This window comes from Sinohyriopsis cumingii, chromosome 12 (genome assembly GCF_028554795.1).
Source record: "Sinohyriopsis cumingii isolate HCF-2022 chromosome 12, ASM2855479v2, whole genome shotgun sequence".
Taxonomy (NCBI): Eukaryota; Metazoa; Mollusca; class Bivalvia; order Unionida; family Unionidae; genus Sinohyriopsis; species Sinohyriopsis cumingii.
Genome location: NC_142972.1, coordinates 69,439,384 through 69,463,802, shown reverse-complemented (window position 1 = coordinate 69,463,802; position 24,419 = coordinate 69,439,384). Strand labels below are relative to the sequence as shown.

Below are 24,419 nucleotides of genomic sequence, written 5' to 3'. Positions count from 1 at the left end.
GCTCAATGGCTGCTAATGTTTTAATGGTACGTGGAGTACTGATAGGATGGTGCAAACACAAATTTGGCATGGTGTACAAAAATTCAGTTATGACATTTTGAAATATTTTCTGAGATAACTTTATAATACATGACCCCTATGTTGCTGTCTGGGGGTGGTGAATCATGGAATTTTTTGGGGGGAATTTTGAATATGCATTTGCTTCTGTTTGCTTCTGATGATGGTTTATATTGATAAAACCTTAGCCGTATCTGTCATTCTGGTAGCAGAAATGAGCAACTTTTTAATTGTATCTATTGGGTAAATGATTTAGGAAAAATCAGAACTCAAACTATTGAGTACCATATTTATTCACCTGATATGAAGAAGTCAGTTAAACAGTGGTGGTCATTTAAATAAAGGCACAACTACAAAGGTACAATGTAAAACGAGCATGATATTCTGACAACATTCATAATCTGTAAGGACTAACAAAGGTGCCATGCTGGTTCAGTACAATTAAAGAAATGTTTTTTATCTTGTACTTTTTTTTTAATACTAAATAGCTTGAAAATATTCTTTAGCTATCATTTTATACTAGAATATTGATTAAATGGTTTAAAGTAAATCTCATGTGTATTTATTTTGAATTCTGATTGTTGTGAACATGAACATGGCTGAAAGTTCACCTGTCAGAAAAAGAAAACAATGGTGTTTTTAGACACAAAGCTTGCAAATAATGCAAGAAACAGAAGAATGGCATTAAGAAAAGGATGTGTTTCATTTGTTTGAATTGCCACTGTCAGTAATTGGAACTAATTGGCATAATCATGAAAAAATCATGTGCAACTGTTTATGGAAACAGATTTGAAAATGTGCTAATCCCAGAGTAAAGGAGGGTCTTTTGACTTGGTTTAAGGCAATAAGACATGAAAATATTCCAGTAAATTTGCTGATCCTTCAACAGAAAGCTGATATAATAACTTAAAACATGTAATAGAAGATTTAAATGCAGATAAAAATTGGATTGACAGTTTAAACAGAGACAAAATTGTGAGGAGAGAAGTGTCATAGTTCATGGAACTAGTGTGGCTGACTGAAGAAATGAAACTTTTTCCAGCACTACTGAATACATGTGATCCAAGAAATGTGTATAGTACTGATGAAACCGGTCTATTTTTTTAAATGCTTGAAATGGACAAGTACAAAACAATATGGATGTAACATTTCTCAGTTATAACGTGAAAAGTTATAACAATCTTTGCTGTATATTATAATTTACAAATATGGCACTGTTCTATCTTAAAATGCTTAATAGAAGATGAAGACTCTTGTTATAACCAGTAATTATTATTCTTTTAAAAATTTTATCTGTTGAGGTGTTCAATACATTGTGCAGCAATAAGATTTTGTTTGTTTGTTTGAGTACACAGACATTAGGAATGCCTCATTATATCTTCATCATTTGATTGATTGCATTTTAAAATATGACCCAAGTAAATATAACTATTGAGACATGCAAGTGAATATAACTATTTTCACATGCAAGTAAATAGAACTATTGACACATGCAAGTAAATATAATGATTGACACATGCAAGTAAATATAATTATTGACACATGCAAGTAAATAGAATTATTGACACATGCAAGTAAATAGAATTATTGACACATGCAAGTAAATAGAACATGCAAAAGCTTGACCATTAAGAAGTACAGAAAGTTTAGACAATAATTTGAAAGAAGACCATACATATGTTAAATATGAATAATTGCTTGACAGAATTTGAATGCATTTTTTTAATGATGCAGTTTTGGTTAATTTGAGGTCATATTTATCAATTTGTGTATACAATATCACATCCTTTTATATGTCATATTTGATTAACCTGTATACTATTATGTATACTTGATTTGCATTTGCTAGTTTTTCTCTCCATGAGAATATATTATATATTATGTATAATTATATTTTGAACTTGACTTTGGCCGAATCAGGTTCATTGTGTACCTGACCAATAACTTTTATTTTGTAAACAAATAATACATAATTATTATTTCTCTTTGAGTGTGGGTTCAATATTAGGATCATTATCAATGGAAGTAAACATGTTTGTCTTAATCTGAGTCTAGTACGTTTGTATCTTTAAGGAAATACATTGGCTACCTGACGCTTCCCATGTTCTTTGTTATAAATTTAGTAATAGACATTGCCTTTGTTATAAATTAAGTAATAGACATTGCCTTTTTGATAACTTAGAATATTCTAGAAATTAACTTTTGATCCTCATTTTGGTTCTACTTTTGTGTCTTAGCTTTGTATATAATGTTGTTTACTTGAGAAATTACTCGTTCTTGCATATGACATCTGAGGATGAATCAGTCCTATTGTTGTGATCAGTATTTCAATTGGGTGGAATTATTCATTCAAATTATTATTCACTGGAAATACAAAGTGCTCATCTATAATATTCTTGGACTGGAAAATTGGTTTGGAGTTATAGTGATTTCAGACAAGGACATTTTTTGGATTATATTACTATATTGTGATATATCAAAAGAGTTAACACACTGCCAGACGACAGGATACTGGCACATTAGCAAATTTGAAACTTTGGTCTCATCAATACATTCAGTATTGGAATTTAATTGGAATACCACCGGAATTTAGTTGGAACTTTATACATTTGGACTTGTGATAAAATGTTTAGGACTATTTGAGATTTAATTCACATTGCTGTAAGTTCTTTTTAAAATTTTCACTTTGTATTTTAGGAAAATAATGTACAAAAGTCATATTTTATCCATTTTCTTTCCCAAGATTTATTGTACTTGCTAACTTTCTACTTTTGATAATATTTATGATAATGCTTTTTCTTGTCATCATCTAATTTTTGACATTTCACTACTATCAAAGCGCCTTGAAAGAATTGTCACTGTAACATCTTTCCCATTATCATCTCTCAATGCAATTAATCTTTATCAACAATAATATAACAATCACCTTGAAAGGACTGTCACTGTAACATTTTTCCCATTGTCATCTCTTAATGCAGTGCTGTCACTGTAACATCTTTCCCATTGTCATCTCTCAATGCAGTGCTGACACTGTAACATCTTTCCCATTGTCGTCTTTCAGTGCAGTGAATCTTTATCAACAATAATATAACAAGACTTGTTATTGGGCATAATACTCCATTATTTGTTTATTTCACTAATACAACCTTTTTTTCCTGGCCAGTTTGTGGCACTAGCCCGAAAATCTATACCGTTTAAATATGATCCATTGGTCCAGATTGAAATAAATAAATTGTGCCAGCCTTTAGTCTCACATCTATAGCCCACAATATCTGGCATGAATTGACACTCGAGTCAATTGTCGCATAACACTGATTCTCAGAAATGTTAGTCTCACATCTATAGCCCACAATATCTGGCATGAATTGACACTTGAGTCAATTGTCACATAACACTGATTCTCAGAAATGTTAGTCTCACATCTACAGCCCACAACATCCATACCATAAGGTTATAAGTCTCTATCTTAAAGACTTATCAGAGGAGTTCGTCTACGTTATAGATGTACACATAGTTGGACAGTATAACATAATGACTGTTTTTTAATTTTTTTTATGTCAGACAGATTCTGAATTGGATCAAACTTGATGATATTTGCAGCATCATTTAACTTGTTTTTAACTGTAGCTATTTCTCTTCCACTGTATATGCTAGTAGCATTTGCCAGACCATATCAAGCAATCCAAATCTTGTATTAGGGTTAAAAATAAATTATTAATAGTGTGAAATAAAGATCAGCAATATATTTTACACAGTGGTATACATTTAATTTTTTGTTGTTGAAAATATCATGTAAAGGTTGGTGTTAGTAGTATTTCCCAAACAATTCCATTTAAAAATGTGGTATTTACCTTACTGTTCATGGGATGGGCATATTTAAATAGGATTCAATAACAGTTAGTAAAAGCAATTTCACATAGTCATGGAGTTATGTTACCTTGTAAGAAATAGAGCTGAAATTAGACTCTGCCAGTCCAGTATTACAAAGATGTGAAAGTCCAATATTACAAAGATGAGAAAGTCAAGTATTACAAAGATAAGAAAGTCCAATATTACAAAGATGAGAAAGTCCATTATTACAAAGATGAGAAAGTCCAATATTACAGAGATGAGAAAGTCCAATATTACAAAGATGAGAAAGTCACACAAGCATTTTATTTTCAAAGGTTTTGTAATTTTCTTTAAGTTGTTGAAATAAAAATGTTTACTTTTGAGCCACAGTTTAAACTTTTGATCAACACATAACATGACTAAAGGGCCTAATGTACTGGTATTTTCCTTGGTATTGGATTCAGTCAGGTGAGACAAGTAAGAGAGTGCTTTGTTTATCCATGCCATAAATGTATTCCAGGTAGTGGAACGTTGTTTATACTTGACAGTACACCAGGAAGGTTGTTGTTGGTGCAGGCCTATGACTGGAATGATGGGCTGTTTGATGTGACCTGGGCTGAAAACAATGAGAACCTCCTCATCACAGGAGCTGGTGATGGGTCATTGCTGCTGTTTGATGTAGCACAGACTAAGGTACACAAATACTAATTTCCTGTGTTTTCGTGGAAATTGAAAATGCAGTGATTATCATTAATCTGAATTCCATTTTAAAGCAGAAACAAAGCTGATTTGTACACACAAAAAATTGGTATCAGTATTAAGATATAATGTTGATGGAATAAAAGTTATAAAACATAAAAACATATTTATCTAGTAATGTGTCATGGATCGTTTAATGATTTAGTTGTTTTCATTGTACCATAGCAGTCTTGCATGCATTCCATGAGCCAACCTCTGCATGGGCCATACTTTAAAAGTGCATAGAATAAAAACAAAAACAGGACAGTCATTGTCTAGGTATAGTTGAAATAATTTGTAGCATTTCCATGAAAATTCCATCTCAGAAGTATGTGTACTTAAGTGGAGTGATGCAGCATTTAAATAACTGGAAAGTGGCAGAGAACTGAGTAGCACGCTAGAGTATAATAGGCAAAATAGAACCATCTAAAAAGCATGCAATAACATTTTGTAATTATTTACATAAGTTTGGTAACAATAAAGTTTCATAACAAACAAGGAATGTATCAGCCAAGAATAAGTCATCTTGTTTGAGTCACCCATAATGAACAGTGTCATTTGGTAGCAAAGTACATGTATATGCAATGGCAGCTATTGTAGTGTTACCAAGGTGCTTTTCATGATCATTGGCAGAAAGGCCTGAGTGTATTCTGATTATGCCTAGGTTACACCTTAATCTTACATGGACTTGTCTTCTTGAGAAAACTATTTATACATGCTTTTTAGAAATTTTACATAAAACTCCATAAGGCATGTAGAGTTCTTGTATAAATGGCAAGTAATTCTTTAAATACCACTTATGTTAAGCCTGTATTTGAGAATATTTTGTGTCTAGAAGTGTTTTCCAGGTATTGTTTCAAACTTAAATCTATTTGATAACCTGTTTCTCAGTCTGTGATGTTTGTACATCATGTGAGGATTTATCAGTTCTATATATAGAACAAATGTAAACAGTTTCATTCCAGTAGCTATAATGGATAACTTATCATTTCAGGGTCCCCTGAAGGCATGGAAGGAACATACCAAAGAGGTATAAATGCTTCTGTTATACACCTAATGATACTGAAGATTCTGCTGAATTCATGGATGCATGAATTTCACATACTGTAAAACAATCCATATTGACATAGTCCCATCAGTTTGACCAATGGTATACAGGTTACCTTAATGAAACATACAGACAGCTTTTGCAGTTGCAATGGTATATTTTTCTTTCCTGTCTCCTCTTCCCTTGATGTCATCTTATTTGTTTAAATAACATCCAGTTGAGACAATTAAGACAAAATAAAATATTATTCACAAACATCTGTTGATAACTGTATACCAGACAACACATCCAAACACAGTATATTGAAAATCTGCATGATATTGTATTGTTAACTATTATCCTGGTAACTTGCTGATTAACACACAGTATGGATTCTGCAATTTCCTTATGATGAACCTGTAAGTTGATCGTTTTAGATGTGCTTAGATATATTTTTCTAACACATTTCTGTTGTTACTTACAGTTTTAAGTGCATTTGTTTTTGTTGTTGTTGAAATAATGATATGATTGGCTAATTGTTTGTACAATCACATTGTTCAGCAAAAGGACCAATAAATATTCAGATTTATAATTTAAACATGTTTAGTGATCTCCTGTAGACAGTTGGCCTCCTTTTTAAATATGCCACATAATTGCAAGGTTACATGTTGTTGCATGCATATTTGATCATAATGGATAGTCCATAGTGAGATCACATCAGATGGGCCACCATGAGATCACATCAGATGGGCCATATTGAGGTCATATCGTATGGACATTATTAAGATCATATCATATAGGCCATCTTGAGATCACTTATCAAATGTCCCATATTGAGATCATATCTGATAGACCATATTGAAATCACATCAGATGGGCCATACTGACATCAAATGGGCATATTGAGCTCACATCAATAGTTCATACTGAGACTACATCACCTCTTGACTTTAACTTCCAAACCGAAGAACATTATATTGGCTCTATGTACATGTAAAACCACTAGTTATTAAGAGAGAAGTGGTTCTGCATGCATGTAAAATCTCCTTATTATTAACAGAGAACCCTATAAAAAAATCACCTGGAAATTAGAGAAAATGTCTTTTGAATTATGGTTCCACTCAACAGTTATTAAGAGCTTTTGAACGAGGGACAGGTACAACATGAAGTTGAGTGCAGTTGCAACAGGCACAGTGTAAAGAATATTGGTATACCTCTATGCTACTTCATGTACAGGCACTGAAATTTCTTTATATGATGTATTAGGAGAACGATGCATTTCCAAAAGCAGACAGCTGATCAAAATGGCTGCTCCCATGTGCTTGAGAAATGAGCATGAACTAGTCCAAGAAGTACACCAACTTTAGCAGTTATTAAAATAGGGAAAATTATTTTGCCAGAGTATACAATACTAGCTTCTGTAATTATAGTGAATGAATTATAAAATATATTTTAAAAAATATTAAATAGGTTATCAGCTAGTTTTCTTCCTATTTACCTCTTTAGTCCAGAAAGTGGTTTTGTAGTAGTTTTAAGACATATCTATCTGAAGTAAGGCCAAGCTGTATTCTTTAAAAGTCAAATTCCACCCATCAATCATAACCAAAATAGGGAAGTTATATTTTTTCAATAATATCTCAAATATACAAGGCCAGTTTAAAATAACTGGGATAAGCAATGAGAAAAACCCATGATATTCTCTTTTTACAAATCAAACCCTGAAAAATACAAAACTGTGGAGTGGAATCTTAAGGCAGATCAAAAAATATCAGATGTATACTATGAATAGCTATCATATTTCATATATTTTTTCATACCCTTTAATTTTTCATACACAATCCAGTTATTAAAGTGATAATTATTTAAATGTATCATATTGTTTGTACATATCGCTTTGTATTTTTTTTTTTAATCCATTAAATTATCGGACATAAAAGTTCTACTAAGAAGATTTATGTTTGCAAAAAAGATGGAAAACACCATATTGCCATTTTGTTTTTACAAAAATTAATAATTATTTTTTGGTGAGAAAATATAATGATTGATGCATAAGTGTTATGTATATTTGATTTAATTATATCTGATCTAATATATATTTATTTCAATTTAATTGTTTGTTTGTCAGTTTTAAATTTTTTATATTTTTTATTACATGCTATTGTAATGTAAATTTATTCACTAGAGATGATACTTTTTCCAGAAAATAGTTTGACCTCGACTGTTCGATTTAGTAAACATCAGGTGTTGACCTGGATCCTGACCTTGATTCAAAATTAGTAGCAACCATGTAAATAAGTTCTATTTTTATTTTAAAAAGATTGGTTGTTGTCGAGGTCATGATGGGACTACTGATTTAAGATGTAAACAATTTTTTATATTTTATTTCTTAGAGTAAAATGATTGGTTTTCATCCAGGCCACACTGGGTGTATATGATCTTTAACAAGTAAATAATTTCGATGAGTTTCTGGGACATGATCACTTGACCCCATTTTGCATTTTAGAATATGACATAACCTATGTTTTCAAGAGATATTCTCGGTAGTTGGGCTTTTTCTTTACACTGGAAGGTGTATGTTGTGCTGTTTGGAGTTATTTCAAATTACTTGGATTCAAAAGGATTAATTCTTTTTTTTCCTGGAAAATATGTGTGCTCATATGAAATTCATGAACAAAGACAGCTCTTATGAAAATTCATTTGGATTTCCAAAACCGGAGTGATATTTCTTGTTTCTACAAGGAACTGTAGCTTTCAACACCACAGGTTACAGCATACGTCATCGTCTTCCATCTTAAATTCTTTGTCAGGACTTGAACTTGAAATCATTAGAACATTTTATTATTAGGACTCCTAAAATTTTAGTCTTGGATTATTTTTGGATTTGATTCTTAAAACTGTAAATTCACATTATTTCATTTTTATAAATGGATATAAATTATTATAGTTTTCAAAGCTTGTTGTTTTCATTCTTTCTTGTTTTACTTTTTATTCGAGCCTAAACAAGTAATAATAAGCTTATTGTCATTATAATATCTACAGGTGTTTGTTAACAAATTGACAAAGGCCTTCACAGATCATAGCTTTAAATATTATTGTTAATTCTCTTTATTAAGTCCGTCACCATAACAAAACACCACGTGCATTTTAAACTGAGTTCTTGCCCAACAAAAATTATATCTCAGTATATGCTGAAGTGAAGACCACGACCATTGATCAACTAGTCTTATTGTTTCATTATAGTCATACAAAATAAAAAATAAAAACCTTGTCATTTTCTATTGTAAATTTGAAAGTCACAGACTCCTTTAAATCAATTCGTATATAGACATCTACTATCTTTTAAGCGCTTGTACTGTTTTGACTTGGATATAATTAACATTTTATTGCAAATCTATTCTTTGATATACCCCAATATTATTATCTTTATTGGCAAGTTCGAATAGCAAGTAATGCATATGATCGCTTGTCCTTACAACATCTGCTGTATGTACAATGGCTTCAATAGCACAATGACAGATTTTCATTTCCCTAAGGAGAGCCTCATTTCCCTGCTGCCCTGCTGGCGGCCTTGCTGATTTGACCTCTTTTGTCAGTTCTTGCCTTCTATCTGGTTTCAGCTGGAATGACCAAAGTGCTAAGCATGTTTAATTACAGTGTAAATAACACTGCATATCCATGTGGTTGTTGTGACAATGTATATCATGATTAAAACAAGAATGAATACTTGATTTAGAGGTGTTAATTGATAATGGAGTATAGTAGGGTTGTAATATATGAGGATTATCACAATCATCAGGTAACTGAAAAATAGCCTTTTTTTTTCTCTTTGCAAAAGCTACAACTAAAAACTGCCCAGAATAAATACAGTCTTTTACATTGACAAAATTTTGTTTCATCTATCTCTTTCACATACACACACACACACTCACACGCATTAACTAAAACTTGATTTCAGGTTCTTTTGATGATGAGATTGTTGTTGCTGTAAGAATACAAGTTGCACTCAATTTCTTGACAATGTGGACTATGTCATTACATAAAATTTACCAATAAATATTACCCGTAACTAATACATGTTCAAACCATCTTAATCAATTTGCCAACATTACACAAAATAATAGCAACAAAGAAGTATGCTCTCAATGCAGATGAGCTTGCACACTGAGACATTATCCTCTCTTTCTCTCTCTCATTCACTAAAATCAACAAAAATCATTTTGAGTACTTTTATTTTTATTGTAATTAGATTCTTGAGTTGAGAGCAAAATGAGAAAGAAAATATACTTTCACTTTAGACGTTTGTACCATTAGGTTGTCAAGTAGCATGTGTTCCATAGAACTTGTTTGGGTATGATCCTTTTATTTTTTGTACACGGTCAGTACCACAAAATGATAATTATTTATTTTGCATATAAATTTTCATACACTGAAAATAATTATTTTTTCTTGTATGAAAAATAAAGCATGCATGCTCGTTAATACACATGTGTATGTATTTGTTGCAGGTGAATTCTGTGGACTGGAGCCAGACAAGAGATGAGCATCTAGTTCTAAGTGCATCATGGGACAAACTTATCAAAATGGTACAATAACAGACATTTGATAACTTTAGACCATACTCTCTATATCATAATAAGGTGGAATATTGGTTCCATGACACAAATTTGTTTGCTCAAAACTACCAATATCGAATCTGGTACATTTGTTCAAATTTTCAGTTAATCTATCTTAACATGTTGAGATGGAAGTCAAGAAATATACTTTTGGTTGCAAGTTCTACACTGTAATGACACTTCTTTTAAAAAAAATTGTTTCTCAATGCAGATAATAGGAAATAATTGTTTCTCCATTAAAAATGTTATGTGCTGAAGATAATAGAGTGTAAAGTCTTTTATTGAATGTTTATTGAGAAACACACACAAAAATCAAATATAATTGGTATATGGGACGAAGCAAAATTTTAAATGTGTTTACAGATTGTTTGTATATCTAGCATGCAGATTACAGACAGACAGACATATACTTATCATTTATTTATCTACCATTCTCATCCATGACAAGATAGATTACCTGTTAGGTGTCAGTGATTTTCTAAAAACATTTTAGGACATTTCAGTCAGCTCTACTTGATCAGGTTTGTGGCTGATGTTGGTCATCACAACTGCTTTTTGTTTTGCACTGCATTATTGCTTTTAAAATGTTTTATTATCAATTTTATGTCTTAAGTTAAATTTGAAAGGCATTGCAGTATTATCTTCAAAACAGGAGAAATAATGAAGTTTCCTTGTACAAGGAAAATCTCTTCTAGAACAAGCCTGAAAACAAGTTCTGTGGACAAATACACTCATTTCTGTGAGTTAAAAAAAAAGGAAATTATTGAAATCACCCCTTCCCCTTTTACAAATTAATAACTTCTGGAATCAGTCCCCTTGCGATTCTCAGATAATTTTGTTTATGCCAAATAACAGCATAAAAGGAGACATTCCAAACTTGTTCCAATGTATGATTTAAGGCTGTTCCAGTAACACATAATCCCCACCCCCCACCCCACTCCCGGGGGACGGCACTTCAAAAAAACTTCTGTATGAGGTTGTGTTTCAAACTGTTTTGATTCTGACAGTGGAAGGTTGTTTAGGAAAATCACTTCTGTTGTGGGTTGTGTTAACAAAATGAGAAATCGCTGGTGGGGTTGTCAGAAAGAAAAAAACAATATATATTTAAAATCGCATCTAACCCCCTCCTAGCGGTCGAACGTCAATAAAACATTGGGTCTGACATATAGTCCTATGACCTGATGGCTAAATTAGCAGTGCTTCTTGAGCACATACATGCCTGGGGGATGTGGCGCTAATTCCATCCCCCAGGAATATTTAGCATCCCGCTTTGCGGGAATAAACCTGTCGCACATGCCCTTCTGGGTGCACGTGACGTAAATCCAATCAATCAATCAGTCAATGCCGGTACACTCGAGTACACATAATTTGTACAAATTCGCGTACTTTTAAAGCATTGATACGCATTCAGCAAATTACTTCAACATCGCGGATATAATAAATGTGCTTTGCGCAGTATGCAATTTTTATTAAACTTTTAACTTTAAAAGTGCATTTCGCAACGTAATTCACACTGCCGCAGCTGTCTCACAGCACTTGATGCAACATCCAGATCTCCGGACACTTCGGTTTGACATGAATGGCTGTTAAACTAAATTTGATTGGTTCATTTGGCCCTGGAACAAGCATTTTATGGTAGTTTTAGCCTTACTTTCATCAAGGAAGTTTTACAAATGCATGTTTCGAATAAGGGCTACACAGCAAACCAAAATGGCTGATTTACAGCATGGTTTGTCTTCAGACGACGTTTTCAGTCGGCAAATACTGGCTGGTGATAGCTATGATGACAATGAATTTCATGTATATCGGTCTGTTGGACATTGGGAAAATGTCACTGGAAATACCAGTGTGTGATTTTGAGCCCAAAATTGATGTTGAGTGTGAGTCCGATGTATGTGTTGGATGGACAATATGTCAGTTATATTTATGCAAGATACCCATGTCTGAACAAGCACACTATGGGAATGTTGGACTTAAAACCCTAATACAGCATTATGGAAGAGAAAAATCTGGCATAAGAGGCAGAAAAGCACTGATTCAAGGAAGTGAATCTTTGGCAAAGTTCATGTTAATGAAAACTGACAGTAGTCTCGGAAACTCTTCTAATCACGCGTATTTGGATGCCAATTTTTTTTATTTAGGTGGATGGTAAAATTCAAAGACTTGCCAGTCCTGCTTCAGTCACATGCATAGTAGGAAAATGTGTTATCATTTGGCTGTGATGATATTTACAATGACAGAATTTAGTGGCTGAAAGCCCCCCCAGTCGTCACCATTATATGAGTACATCAAAAGAACATGCTGCTATAGCTGAGCGGCAAGATCAAAGGCTTTGACTTGCAGCTGGGTGGGAAAAATCTACTGATATTTACAGTGCTTGAATTCAGAAGCAGAAAGACCCAGAGATGTACATGTGGTCATTTATAACAGTACATCAAATAAACAACTTTAGCTTTCATTATTGTGTTCATTTCCGAGTGTAACAGAATAAGCAGTACACGTGACCTCGGAATCATGACATGTTGAGACTTGGACTTGAATGTTTATTTTGGGGTTCAACGGTAAACCGAGGAAGATTGTAATGAGATTCAGGAGAGTGCTAAAGTTGCTAGAACTGATAGTTTGGATGGACAGTAGCCAAGTGTAAGAAAGTATGTGATGCCTATCTTTAAGTTAGTGCTTTGAATAAGATCTTCCTTGGATCGAAAAAATTCAGACAAACTCTGAGCTATGTCAGTGAATAAATGTAGAAATTAAACTCTATGGCAACCAATAGTTCTTATAATTTGCATTGTTTTCTGGGAGGGGACTGCAACTTTTGCTGGTGGGACTCATATTTTTACCAAAATGGGAGCCATGGACTCTTAGTTTTAAAATCCTAACAAGACCTCTGGTTCAAAACTTTTCTTTTTGGAACAGAGATATCCAAGAGAGAATACCCATGGGGCCATACCTGTGAGATGTTGAAAACTGCACAACCATAAAGAATAGTAACTTGTTCAAGCTAGTTATGAATATGCGTTTCAGACAGCAGGCAATGAAAGGAGTTCATAGCACAGAATAATATTCGTACACAGAGGAGGAGGATCATATTAAATTCAGAAACAATTAACAGGTTAATGCTAATAAGGAACATCAGAGAATCCCCATACAACATAATTAAGAGTGTGTAGATCTCTAGTTGGCAGAACCACTATGGCAACAAAAGAATAAAGAGACAAACTTTTATATCATGCAGATGTATAAGCAAATGAAGTACATGCTCTCTGTGTGCAAAAATTAAATGACATTAAACATAAGAGACTGGCTGATCTGTGTAAACTCAAAGCAAGATGGATAAAATTTGTCCTGTTTATGTTTGGTTCTTCCTATGTATATTTTGATCATGGTTGTATTTTCTGCAGACCTTTTGGCACTTGGTTCCAAGCCATCATTTGTTATTTGTATTACAAATTGGATAACTAAAAAAGTCTGTTATCTAGTACACTACATTTTTAAGCAGTGTCATTAACTAATGATGAAATTGATGAAAAAATACTTGATGTCATCCTGATATATGGATTCTTTACTACACTGCTAATCTGTTCATCTGATTCTTTTTTGTACCATCTCCTTTAGTCTTACTGGTACCAGTGCTTTTAATAAAATTGTTACTTCTATTTTCTTGCAATCTAAATATTTGTAATGATGTGTTATTGTCAAAAGGTAAAATGTGCTTAGTGTTGTAAAATCTAAAACTATTAATTAGCAAGGGACTGAAGTAAAAAGTGGGCAGAAATTATTGCCATATTACAGTGTTAGAAACAACGGAATAGTTGTAAAAGATGTATTTTGCAAAGTTGTAGAACTAGCGCTTGTATTGTCACCACATATTCTACTTAAATAATAATATAATTATTTCTGTATATTCCTGTCAGTATTTTCCCAGTGGTAGTAATTTTCTGATCTGATGTTGTTCATTTCTTGTGCAGTTTTTACACATCAAGAATTCTCACAGTATCATTGAAAAAGCAATGCAATCTGCACCAAATTGAGTTGTTTGAGAAACAATTAATTTTTTTAACCCAAAAATCACTGTAGCTACGAGTTCTTGCATTAAAGTCTCACATTAAATAACATTTGAAGTAGCCACGATAGTTGTTTAGGATGCAACTGTACTAATTTCACCTTTGGTATGTCCAAATCTTGAATGTGATGGAGGAACATAGCTCCAAAATAAACACATCAATTTTAGAACCTGTTCATTGACTATGAATCAAGTATCCGAGTCCAACTGAATTGTTAGAAATTTTTTAATTCTTTTGATATCGTAATTAGCTGTCAAATATGGAGTAAGCCTATGGTCTTTCTGACATCCCAACCACGACCCCACCACAACCACGTGACCATGTCCAATGACATCACAGTAATACAACTAGAGATGACATCTCTTCGAGAATTTTGATTTCAGTAGAGCCTTAACAGAGTGGAACAGTAGAAAAGAGTGACAGATATTTAAGTGTTACGGAGATATTTAACAATGGCTATTCCTCCTGCCACCACTTCCTCATTGGAGATCACACACACATTCACACACACACACACACATCCCTGCAGGGGAGATAACTTGACTATTCGATTTTATTGGTCTCTGGTTATCCTGTTACTTGAACATTATCTTACAGTGTGTCCAGTCAGCATGGTCAAAAAAGGCTTACAACCATTGAGAGTTGTTAAAGGACTCGCATTACTACAGATGTGAAAGAATGAGAACCATGCTATAAATCAGTGGAGATAAAATAGAGTATATATGGGTTTGACTACCCCTGATTGGTTGATAATGAAAGTAAGATTTTAGTAAAAACAATTTTTTGAGAGCTTGTCCTACTTGTAGCTGAAAAAAGTGAGGGACATTTTTTTATTAACATAATGTCTGTTCCTTTACAGACCTGAGTTTGGACGACTCATTACTGAAATCAGCAGCTGACTCTTTGGTGCAGTATTGAAAGCACACATTTCAGATTTGTAAAGATCCAGAAAATGGTGCGGCTGTTAGGGTTTTCTTTTTACAAAAGCTGTCATCATAGATGTGTCTATACTGATACAAATTTGATCATGAACACTCGAAATTTTAAGTTATTGAATTTTAATGTCATGGTGTTTGCACAGGTTTACAGTGGGAACTGAATTAGTACAGAGAGTCCTGAACTGAGTTTTGTGCAGAAATATGGAATCCAAGCAGAATACATCTAGAAATGTAGAGGTTTTCAATCATGGATTTAGTCTCCCCATTGCATTTCACACTGATATGCATATTCACGGAACATTTGTATAGTAGTAGGAAAAGTGAGAAATTTAGATACATATCATAAACAATACAAACAGTATGTGGGGAGACAAGATCATAAGAACAGGCTGGAATGGAGAAGTATAATAAAAACAATAATGAGTAGAAGTGTGCCTCTTTTTTATGTGTGCAACATTATTTTCTCAGCTTCAGTAAGAAATTTCATCAAAAGGAAGACAATAAAGGGTGTACAGTTAACTAAACCAGTATGAATTTAGCTACTTAAAAGATGTATCAAATCAATTTAAACCTTCTAGTCTGTTTCTGTCCATTCTGGTGATATGTCCACTGAATCAGTATGGTTGGAAAAATATTTGGCAAATTTAAAAATTTAAAAATCTTTTGGCAGATTATGATTATACACTACTTCTGCCTGAGAGATGTGAATAATTTTATTTCTTGGTTTGTTGATTGTGGTTGTTGCTCAGTTCAAATGCATCATTGAAAAACATTGATGCATTCTCATACTTTGTTACAAATATTTATTACAGATGCACATCTCCAGATATTGGTGAATATAGCTTGAATAAGTTATAACAGTTCTAGTTGGACCAATGAACATTGTTAGAGAAAATTTAAGTGAGCTGAAATGCAAACTTTTCGGCAGTGTGTGATGCAGGATTGCTCAAGACTTTTCCATCTCATATGCTCACCATAAAAAATCCATTTGTACCAACTGATTATGACGTTTAGGTAAGGCATAATTGACGATATTCAAAGGTCTACAAAAAATACTAGTCATAAGTTATAAACTAATACAGCTGTGGCAAAAATGATTGACTTCTGGCTGATTTCGTTTGGTTTTTTAAAATATTTTTTAACAATATATTGGGTGGAGGAAGAACCCCGAAAGACCACCAACCTAAATTGGTTGATCTGTGACACAAACTCACTCTGTGAGATGTGCAGGTGATGTAAAAGCAAGCACCTTAGTATACTTGGGCACATGGAGCCTCTGTTGATTTAACATTTATCTCCAACAGCTGAAGTCATTTAGACATGAGATCTCGGGTTTCGATAGATCATTATGGCCTTTACACCATTTTCAGATGAATAGAATCTATATATGGCAGCCAGTTTTACTGCTGAAGAAAATCCAAGTCCTTTTGAGACTACCAAACACCACTTATGTAGAACCACTGATCTTCAACAAGTAACTGGCAACATTCTCATTTACACGTTGGAGGCAAGTAATCACATGACAAGCATCTTGTACCACTGCCATGGAAGCCCCTCAGATCTGTATCACAAGACAAGCATCTTATACCACTCTGCCATGAAAGCCCCTCAGGCCATAGGTATAAGTCTCATATGAAAGACTAGAAGTGGAAGATAAAACCTATGACAACTGGATTGAAAGTGCAGAATGTTACTGCCAGGCCATCAGTGATGATGCTGTTGACAATACAGTTAACTGCAATGACATTGATTTTATGAGTACTCTGGGAAAAATGATTCCTTGACTTTCATCAATTTTTCAAAATCTAACCTATGATATAAAAATGTTTGACTTGCTTTATTTATTTTTTTAACTTTATATTAGTCTTGCAACAAGGCATAAAAATAAGACATCGGTAACTGAAAAAGATGTTCTTACAAGAAAGGGTATAGTTTAAAAGTAGACAGAAATAATGCAACATTGCTTTCACAGGCATCAATGGGTTTTTTTCTGACAAATCATGTATTATAAGTTTTCCAAAACATTTACTGTATTGACAAAAATAATAACAAGGAATCGTAGAATCTGACCACACATTTAAAGCAATACAAGATGAAACTATTATTCTAATCAAAAGCAGCGTGCCTGAGAACAAAGAAAAATAGCAAGACATTGTGATCACTTTAGTAAACACACAGTTTAGTAAGGATACAAATTCATGATTTCTGTATTAGAATAGAAATATCTATTATAAAATCTGTATTCATGGATGTTAAATTAGTAGGATTAAGGGACTGATCAATGACATCTACAAATAATAAGCCACCATGAAAATTTGTGATTTCACAGAATCAGAGACATACTTGGCTGACAGACAAACCAACAAGAGGACAAAAGATTGATTATAATGAATGAATACAAATAAAAAGATGCAGTAGATTATATGATGTATAAGAATTCAGTAGATTACCTCCAGCCAGCTGTCATTTAAATCGCTTCCGTCCCCAACCCAATATTAAAATCGCTTCTACTGCCCAATAACCCACAGCCAGAAATTATGTTTAAAAAATATGCTTCTGTAGGGGGCAGTGTTTTTCGATTAAAACACATCTGACGGTGGATCATAATTTTTTTCAATTGCTTCTATTGTGGGTTGGTTGAATTTGAAAGTGCCTTCCCCCCGGGGGGTATATGTTTTACTGGAACAGCCCTTAAATACTTTAAGATCATTTAATGGCCATTTTTGTGTAAAGCTTCTCTGTTGCTGTGTATCTGTTTAGACTGACTTTGAATGCCAGTACTTTTGGTGTGTCACACAGTCAGTAAGCTGCAGTCTCTGATTGATGGTTTTTGTTTTACTATGAATGTCAACAAACAAGAACCACTGATCAGAATTTAATGTAACATGGTTCACTGCATGACACTAGAAGTGTAGCCTTCATATTTGCTACAAGCAGACAAGATGCAAAACAACAGCAAAACTTTGCATACAAGTGTTTATTAAATGATCAGTGAAATTTTTAAATTTTAAGTTATTATATGTTATCTGTAGCTGTGCATGCTGACAAGATAAAATAATCAGCATGGAATTGGTGAAGGAGGGGTGGATTAGTCAACTTGTGTTTGCTAATTTGTATAAGGCAGGTGTGTGTTTTCAATAGTTTCTCTTTGTTACTGACATAAATAAGTGCATGCACTTGCTATGGCTGTCAGATGAATTCTCAGTTTAAAGATTCAAAAGGAAATAACTAACAATTCATAACTACTGAAGATTAAAGTAATTTGTTTTGAGGAAGTATCATTTTTTATCAGTTTGTCACCTCTTGTATCAGTAAGGAAAAATATAGATACATCGATTAATCATTTCCCTCCTTTTAACATGGGGACTAGCCATGAAAATAGTATACAGAAGTATTGCCAGTTACATATAATTAGGGCAGATCTATAAATTAAAAACATTTATTAATTATTCATTAACTGATTTTATTACTTAAAATTATCTTCATTGTAGTATATCAGTCTGAAATATCTTTCCAATTTTGTACCAATAGCATTGGATTTGAAAATATTTTGCTTTTAATTCTAAATATTGCCATCTAAATGAATGTGTGACTACAGTGGAGATTTATGAATATTACAGAAAGTAGTAAGCTCACAATAATGAAATTTTGGTCAGAAAAATGGATTGAAATCTTTATTTTGTCCCTACTACAGTAGTAGGAAGGGAATGTTGCTTTGTTTCTTTACATCCAAATGTGTCTGTTGAAAAGGTCATTAGAACAATTGTGTAAAATTACTTAGTGTAAAAAAATTAAATTCAGCAAGCACACTGTTATGCATATATACATGACCTAATTAAATATTTTCAATCATTGAAGACCTCTTTGTTGTTTTTAGATATGGTTATACTCTTTTGTACAAAAACCTTAGTACAATAAACTAGAAACCACTCAACATAGGCAAAGAAAAGGTTGAATGCATATCCATATTTAGATGATCTTATTTGATTTCTAAGTGATCACAGCTGTTTCTTAATTTTGTAAAATATTTATAAACTTGTTAGATGTATATATTTTTGATGAAAACATATTAGCATGACTGAAAATAATCTCTCGGATTAGATAGTCATATTGGTGCTTAGATGACCTGATTTGATTTTCTGAGAATTACAAAACAATGTTTAAGTGGGTTTACAAATTTCTCAGATATTTTTCATTTGGTAGGGTTTTTTGACAAAAAATCTTGTTAACCTGACTAGGAAAAAACTACTTAAGTAGACAGATGAAATTTTGTAATGTGTTTGAATGCATGTAGTTGATCTGATTATATTTTCATCCAATTACATGTATAATTTTTTTCTACATTTTTGACAACTTTGCAGTATTAGATTTTTTTGATCTGCATCAGGGAAAATATGTTTTATGAACAAAAATCTAGTTTAATGATGTAAATCAAATAGATAAAATTAAATTTGTAACAAGAGACATTATAATCAGCAATCATTTCAATTTCAGTGGGACATTGGACGGAGTCAGTCTCTGTGTACATTTGTTGGGCATGAATATATAGTATACAGTGTAGTTTGGTCACCACATATCCCAGGATGCTTTGCATCTGCTTCAGGTAAGAGATTAGAATATGCTATTAACACATATCTCAAAAACATGGTACAAGTACAATGATATATTTTTTAAGGAAGGTATGTATATTTAATACATAGTTGATATAGAAAATTGTAATACATGTGATTATATATTCCTATAACTGTTGTAGGTAAAATTAAGTTTCAAAATGTTACCTGTGTATAGACTATCCCACAGAAGAAGAATGAGATAATATACTCTATGAAGAGTAGAAAAGGGTTATTCCAGTAAAACATACCTGGGACGCAGGGAAGGCACTTTTCATGTATGATACTCACCCATATATGCAATTTAGAATTTGTTTATCATTTGAATATGAGCTCTATGAAATTAAAGTACCCTGGCATATTATTTTAAGAAACTGCCTTCCCTGGGTACCATGTATGTTTAAATGGAACAGCCCTAGAAAAACACCACATCTAATCGACCATTCTTTTTTTTTTTTTGTTTGACTGTTTGTGGAGATAGAAGTTCATTTCAAAAATAAAATCATGAATTTTACATGTTTTTGGTGTATTTTAACCCTTTTAGAAAAAAATTGAGCTTTTTATATTTGATTGTGATGAACTTATATGAAAATTTTGTATTTTGTAGCTGCCAGTTCTACTCTCTTTCCTAAAGTGAAATTTGAGATAAGTAAGGATTGCAAGAAGAAGGAAATAGCATAAAATATTTAAGTATTGAAAATGTTTTGAAAAAAAGATGATGACATGATCAATGAAAATTAGATCTAATGCTTATTGGCATCAATCTTTCTTTCAGGAGAAACTGTTAATGTGTGAAAAAATGCACTTTATTCTCAGTAAGATTATGCAAAGTGGAATGAATAATCTGTGTTAAGTATGAATAAATACAATCAGTGATACTTCTTCATACAAGTAGCAAAATTTCCTGTTAAACCTTGTTAAGTGTAAATAAGTGCAAGCATTGATACTTCCTGTTAAATCCTCTTGAAAGCATATATCATTTATCCATGAATTTTTATTCCAACATAACATATATCAGAGCTGGCACAAGCTATGTGTAAGCAGTGCACTTGTACAGGGAGCTGTTTTCAGAGGGGTGCCAAATTGAAGAAGAAAGAGGTGCGAAAATCATACAAAGGAGCTAAAATTAAACAAAACCTTGTTTTTTCTTTGCATGAAAATCATTTTATTTGGTCATAACTTACATCAATTTCTTATGAGTTTTCTTGTCGGGGTGGGGGGCAAATGTCTGTTTCATACAGGGTGCCATATTACCTCATGCCAACCCTAATACATACATGCATGCATACATAATGAGGACTTTGTATAGCGCCTAATCTTTAGAAGCTCTAAGCACTTTACAACATTAGACAACACCTATAACATAAAAAACATATAATGATATGATTACAAACACAAACACCATGAAATTAGAAAACAGAAAAAACATGCTGAGAATATTTAAGGTAGGAAACATTATTAGGTCTTTAAGTTTGTTCTTGCAGTTGAAATAAGTGAGTTTTGAGAGCCCTTTTGAATGTGATCACTGTGTCTTTGTGTCTAAGTTCAGTGGGCAATTCATTCCACGTTGCTGGGCCCTGGTATGCAAAAGAACGCTGTCCATATGACTTTGTTTTCATAGTGGGAATAATGAGTATACGATTGTCAGAAGAGGAGCATAAGTATCTTGCTGGTGTGTCCACATGTGTGAGGTCGGATAGGTATGTTGGACTAGAGTCCGTCAGTGAAACATAGCACAGAGAACAAATTTTGTGTTTGATTCTGGATCGAATGGATAGCCAGTGTAGGGTACAGAGCAGTGGGGAGGTTTGCTCTGATCATGGTACTCTAAGTATGATCTGAGCAGCTGTGTTTTGAACTTGTTGGAGTAGATATAGAGATGAACCAGACAGAATTGAGTTCCAATAGTCCAGTCCTGAAAGTACTAATGAACACACAAGTGTTTTAGTGGCATCAACTGAAAGATATTTGCGAATGGAGCTGATGCATCTCAGCTCAAGATATGCAGCCTTGCATATGTTCATGACATGTTGGTGCAATGTGAGAGTACTGTCCAGAGTAACACCTAGGTTTTGTACTGATTGTGTAAATTTAATGTTGGTGTTGCTGATATCTATTGTTTGCGGTAAAGGATGTGAATGAGAAACTCTTTGTTTTATAATCAGAATGGCCTCAGTTTTATCATCATTCATCTGCAGCTTGTTACATGTCATCCATGATTTCACATCAGAAATGCACCTCTCTACACCTTGGATGGTAGCATCAACTTCAGTTGGGTGGCTAGATTTGTATATTTGGGTGTCATCAGCGTACAACTGGATGATGATCTATGACCATTGAGAGCGGCTGAGTGTATAGAATGAAGAGAACGGGTCCAAGAACAGACCCCTGTGGAATACCAAAACATAGATCAACTGGGCTGGAGTGTATTCCATTTGCAGACACAATTTGTGTCCTGTTGACCAGTAGGAGTTGAACCACAGTAAGGCTGTATCTTGAATGCCAAATACATGCTGGAGATGGTGAAGTAATATATCATGGTCTGTTGTGTCATATGCTGCAGACAAATCAAGGAGGGTGAGGACTGTAATCTTTCCGCTATCCAAAGCAGAGAGAATGTCATTAACTACTTTTAGAAGAGTAGTTTCAGTACTGTGGCAAGGGCAATATGCAGATTGTACACTGCTATAAAGACTGTTTGAATTCAGATGAGATACAAGCTGGGATAGAACAAACTTTTCTAAGATTTTTTATATGAATGGGAGATTAGAAACTGGGCAGTAGTTTTTTAAATCGTTATGGTCTAGTGATGGTTTCTTCAGCAGAGGCTTTACAATGGCAGTTTTGAAAAATGATGGGAATTCCCCTGATGAGAGAGAGGTATTAATAACATCAGTTAGTGAAGGCAATACTGGATCTAAGCACTCAAGCAGCAGTAATGTTGGAATTGGATCAAGTTCACATGACTTTGGTGCACTCTTCGTCAGGACTGTACGTACAAAATCCATAGAGACAGGTTCAAATGCTGCAAATGGTTGCCGCTAAAATTCTCTATCCCAACTGTATGGTGACGACGAATCAATTGAAATTGTGGTGTCAAGCTTATCTCTAATGGTTTGTACTTTGTCACGGAAGAAATTTGCAAACATGTCTGGAAGGTCGACTGGAGAGTAGGTAATTGGAAGTGGTGTAGATTTGTTCCTTGACATTAGCTTGTTAGTAATCTCGAAGAGCTCTTTGCAGTTGGAAGTTTCCATGATCTTAGTAGTGTAGTGGGCTGATTTCGCCGCATGGACTATATTTGTGACATTCGTCTTAGCGGCTTCATAGATTTGCTTATGAATAGTGAGTCTGGTGGAAAGCCAAAGCCTTACAGCTTTACGGTGGTCTCTTTTAGCAGTGTGAAGCTGGTCCCTAACACTGGTATACCAAAGAGAACACTTTTGGATTGATACTCTGCACTTGGTAGCTGAGGCATGTTTGTCGAGCAGTGAACACAGGCAGTTATCGAGTTGTTCTGCTGTAGGAGGTAAGCAAATTGTTAGGTTTTCTCGGATGTCTTGCATTAGTTTGGTTCTTTTTATCATACAGAGGTTTCTCTTAGTAGCAGATAAAGGTGGAGGGTTAGGGAATGATGTCAAGATGGCATTTAATGCAGAGGTGATCTGTTGCAAGTTCATGGGATACCAGGGAGGACCCTAGAATGTTATTATCAGGTCTATGAAGAATCCAGTCTAAAATGTGACCATGTTTATGGGTGGGTTGGTTAACTGACTATTTGAGATTGAAAACATTAATGGAATCTACGAGTTTTGATGTGTTTGGGTTTCTGGGACATAGTGAAAGTTGAAATCTCCAAGAATAATCAGGTTGCCACCTATCGAATTTCCATACTCCAGGAGATTCGGAAACTGCTCCAAATAGAGAGATTCAATCAGCTTGTTTTTTCTACTAGGAGGACGGCGGTATAGGCAGGAAAAATGGACTGACCTTTGCTCCAGTGTGAGTGTGGTTTGGACTAGTTCAAACGATGTGTGGTCAAAATTGAATGTTGTGGTGTGGTTAAGACGTTTGATCATACATACATAAATACATACATATGTATATACGTACGTATTTACATATGTACATACATCCATATGTGTGTGTGTCTGTGTGTTCTTCACTCTTCGGCTTCTCTCCAGTCGATGTTGAAAAAGTTTGTTTATTTCCAGGATCTTGTTTGCATTTAAAAGTGCTTGAGCAAGGATATTTTGCTCTTCCAGGTGACCACACTCTACGTATTTGGGATGCAAGACAATCCCAGTTTGCCCGGACTGTGATACCAGCTCATAATGCTGAGGTCTTGACCTGTGATTGGTGTAGATATGACAAGGTACCAGTCTTAACAAGAGAAAATATTTGCACGTTTAAGAGATGAATGAACAAGAGAATATGTTTGATTTTGAAAATTGTATGGATATCAGTGGAGTAGTTGTATCATCAAAAGTGGGTATGTATCAGTGGATTTTATATAAAGTAATCAGTATGATTTACAG

At 33.7% G+C, this 24,419-nt stretch overlaps 1 protein-coding gene across 2 annotated transcripts in view; it reads left to right on the top strand.

The window, feature by feature from the left end:
• The window catches only part of LOC149786672 (peroxisomal targeting signal 2 receptor-like), a 33,700-nt gene that overhangs the window by 572 nt on the left and 8,709 nt on the right, over positions 1 to 24,419 (top strand). The window contains exons 2-6 of one of the 2 annotated variants that reach the window (XM_089977207.1): positions 4,409 to 4,581; positions 5,621 to 5,656; positions 10,159 to 10,236; positions 19,766 to 19,874; positions 24,147 to 24,256. In XM_089977207.1, coding sequence (XP_089833333.1) covers positions 4,409 to 4,581; positions 5,621 to 5,656; positions 10,159 to 10,236; positions 19,766 to 19,874; positions 24,147 to 24,256 — 506 coding nt within the window. The remainder of the gene's footprint in view (positions 1 to 4,408; positions 4,582 to 5,620; positions 5,657 to 10,158; positions 10,237 to 19,765; positions 19,875 to 24,146; positions 24,257 to 24,419) is intronic. The other variant, XM_089977208.1, reaches the window with a different exon arrangement.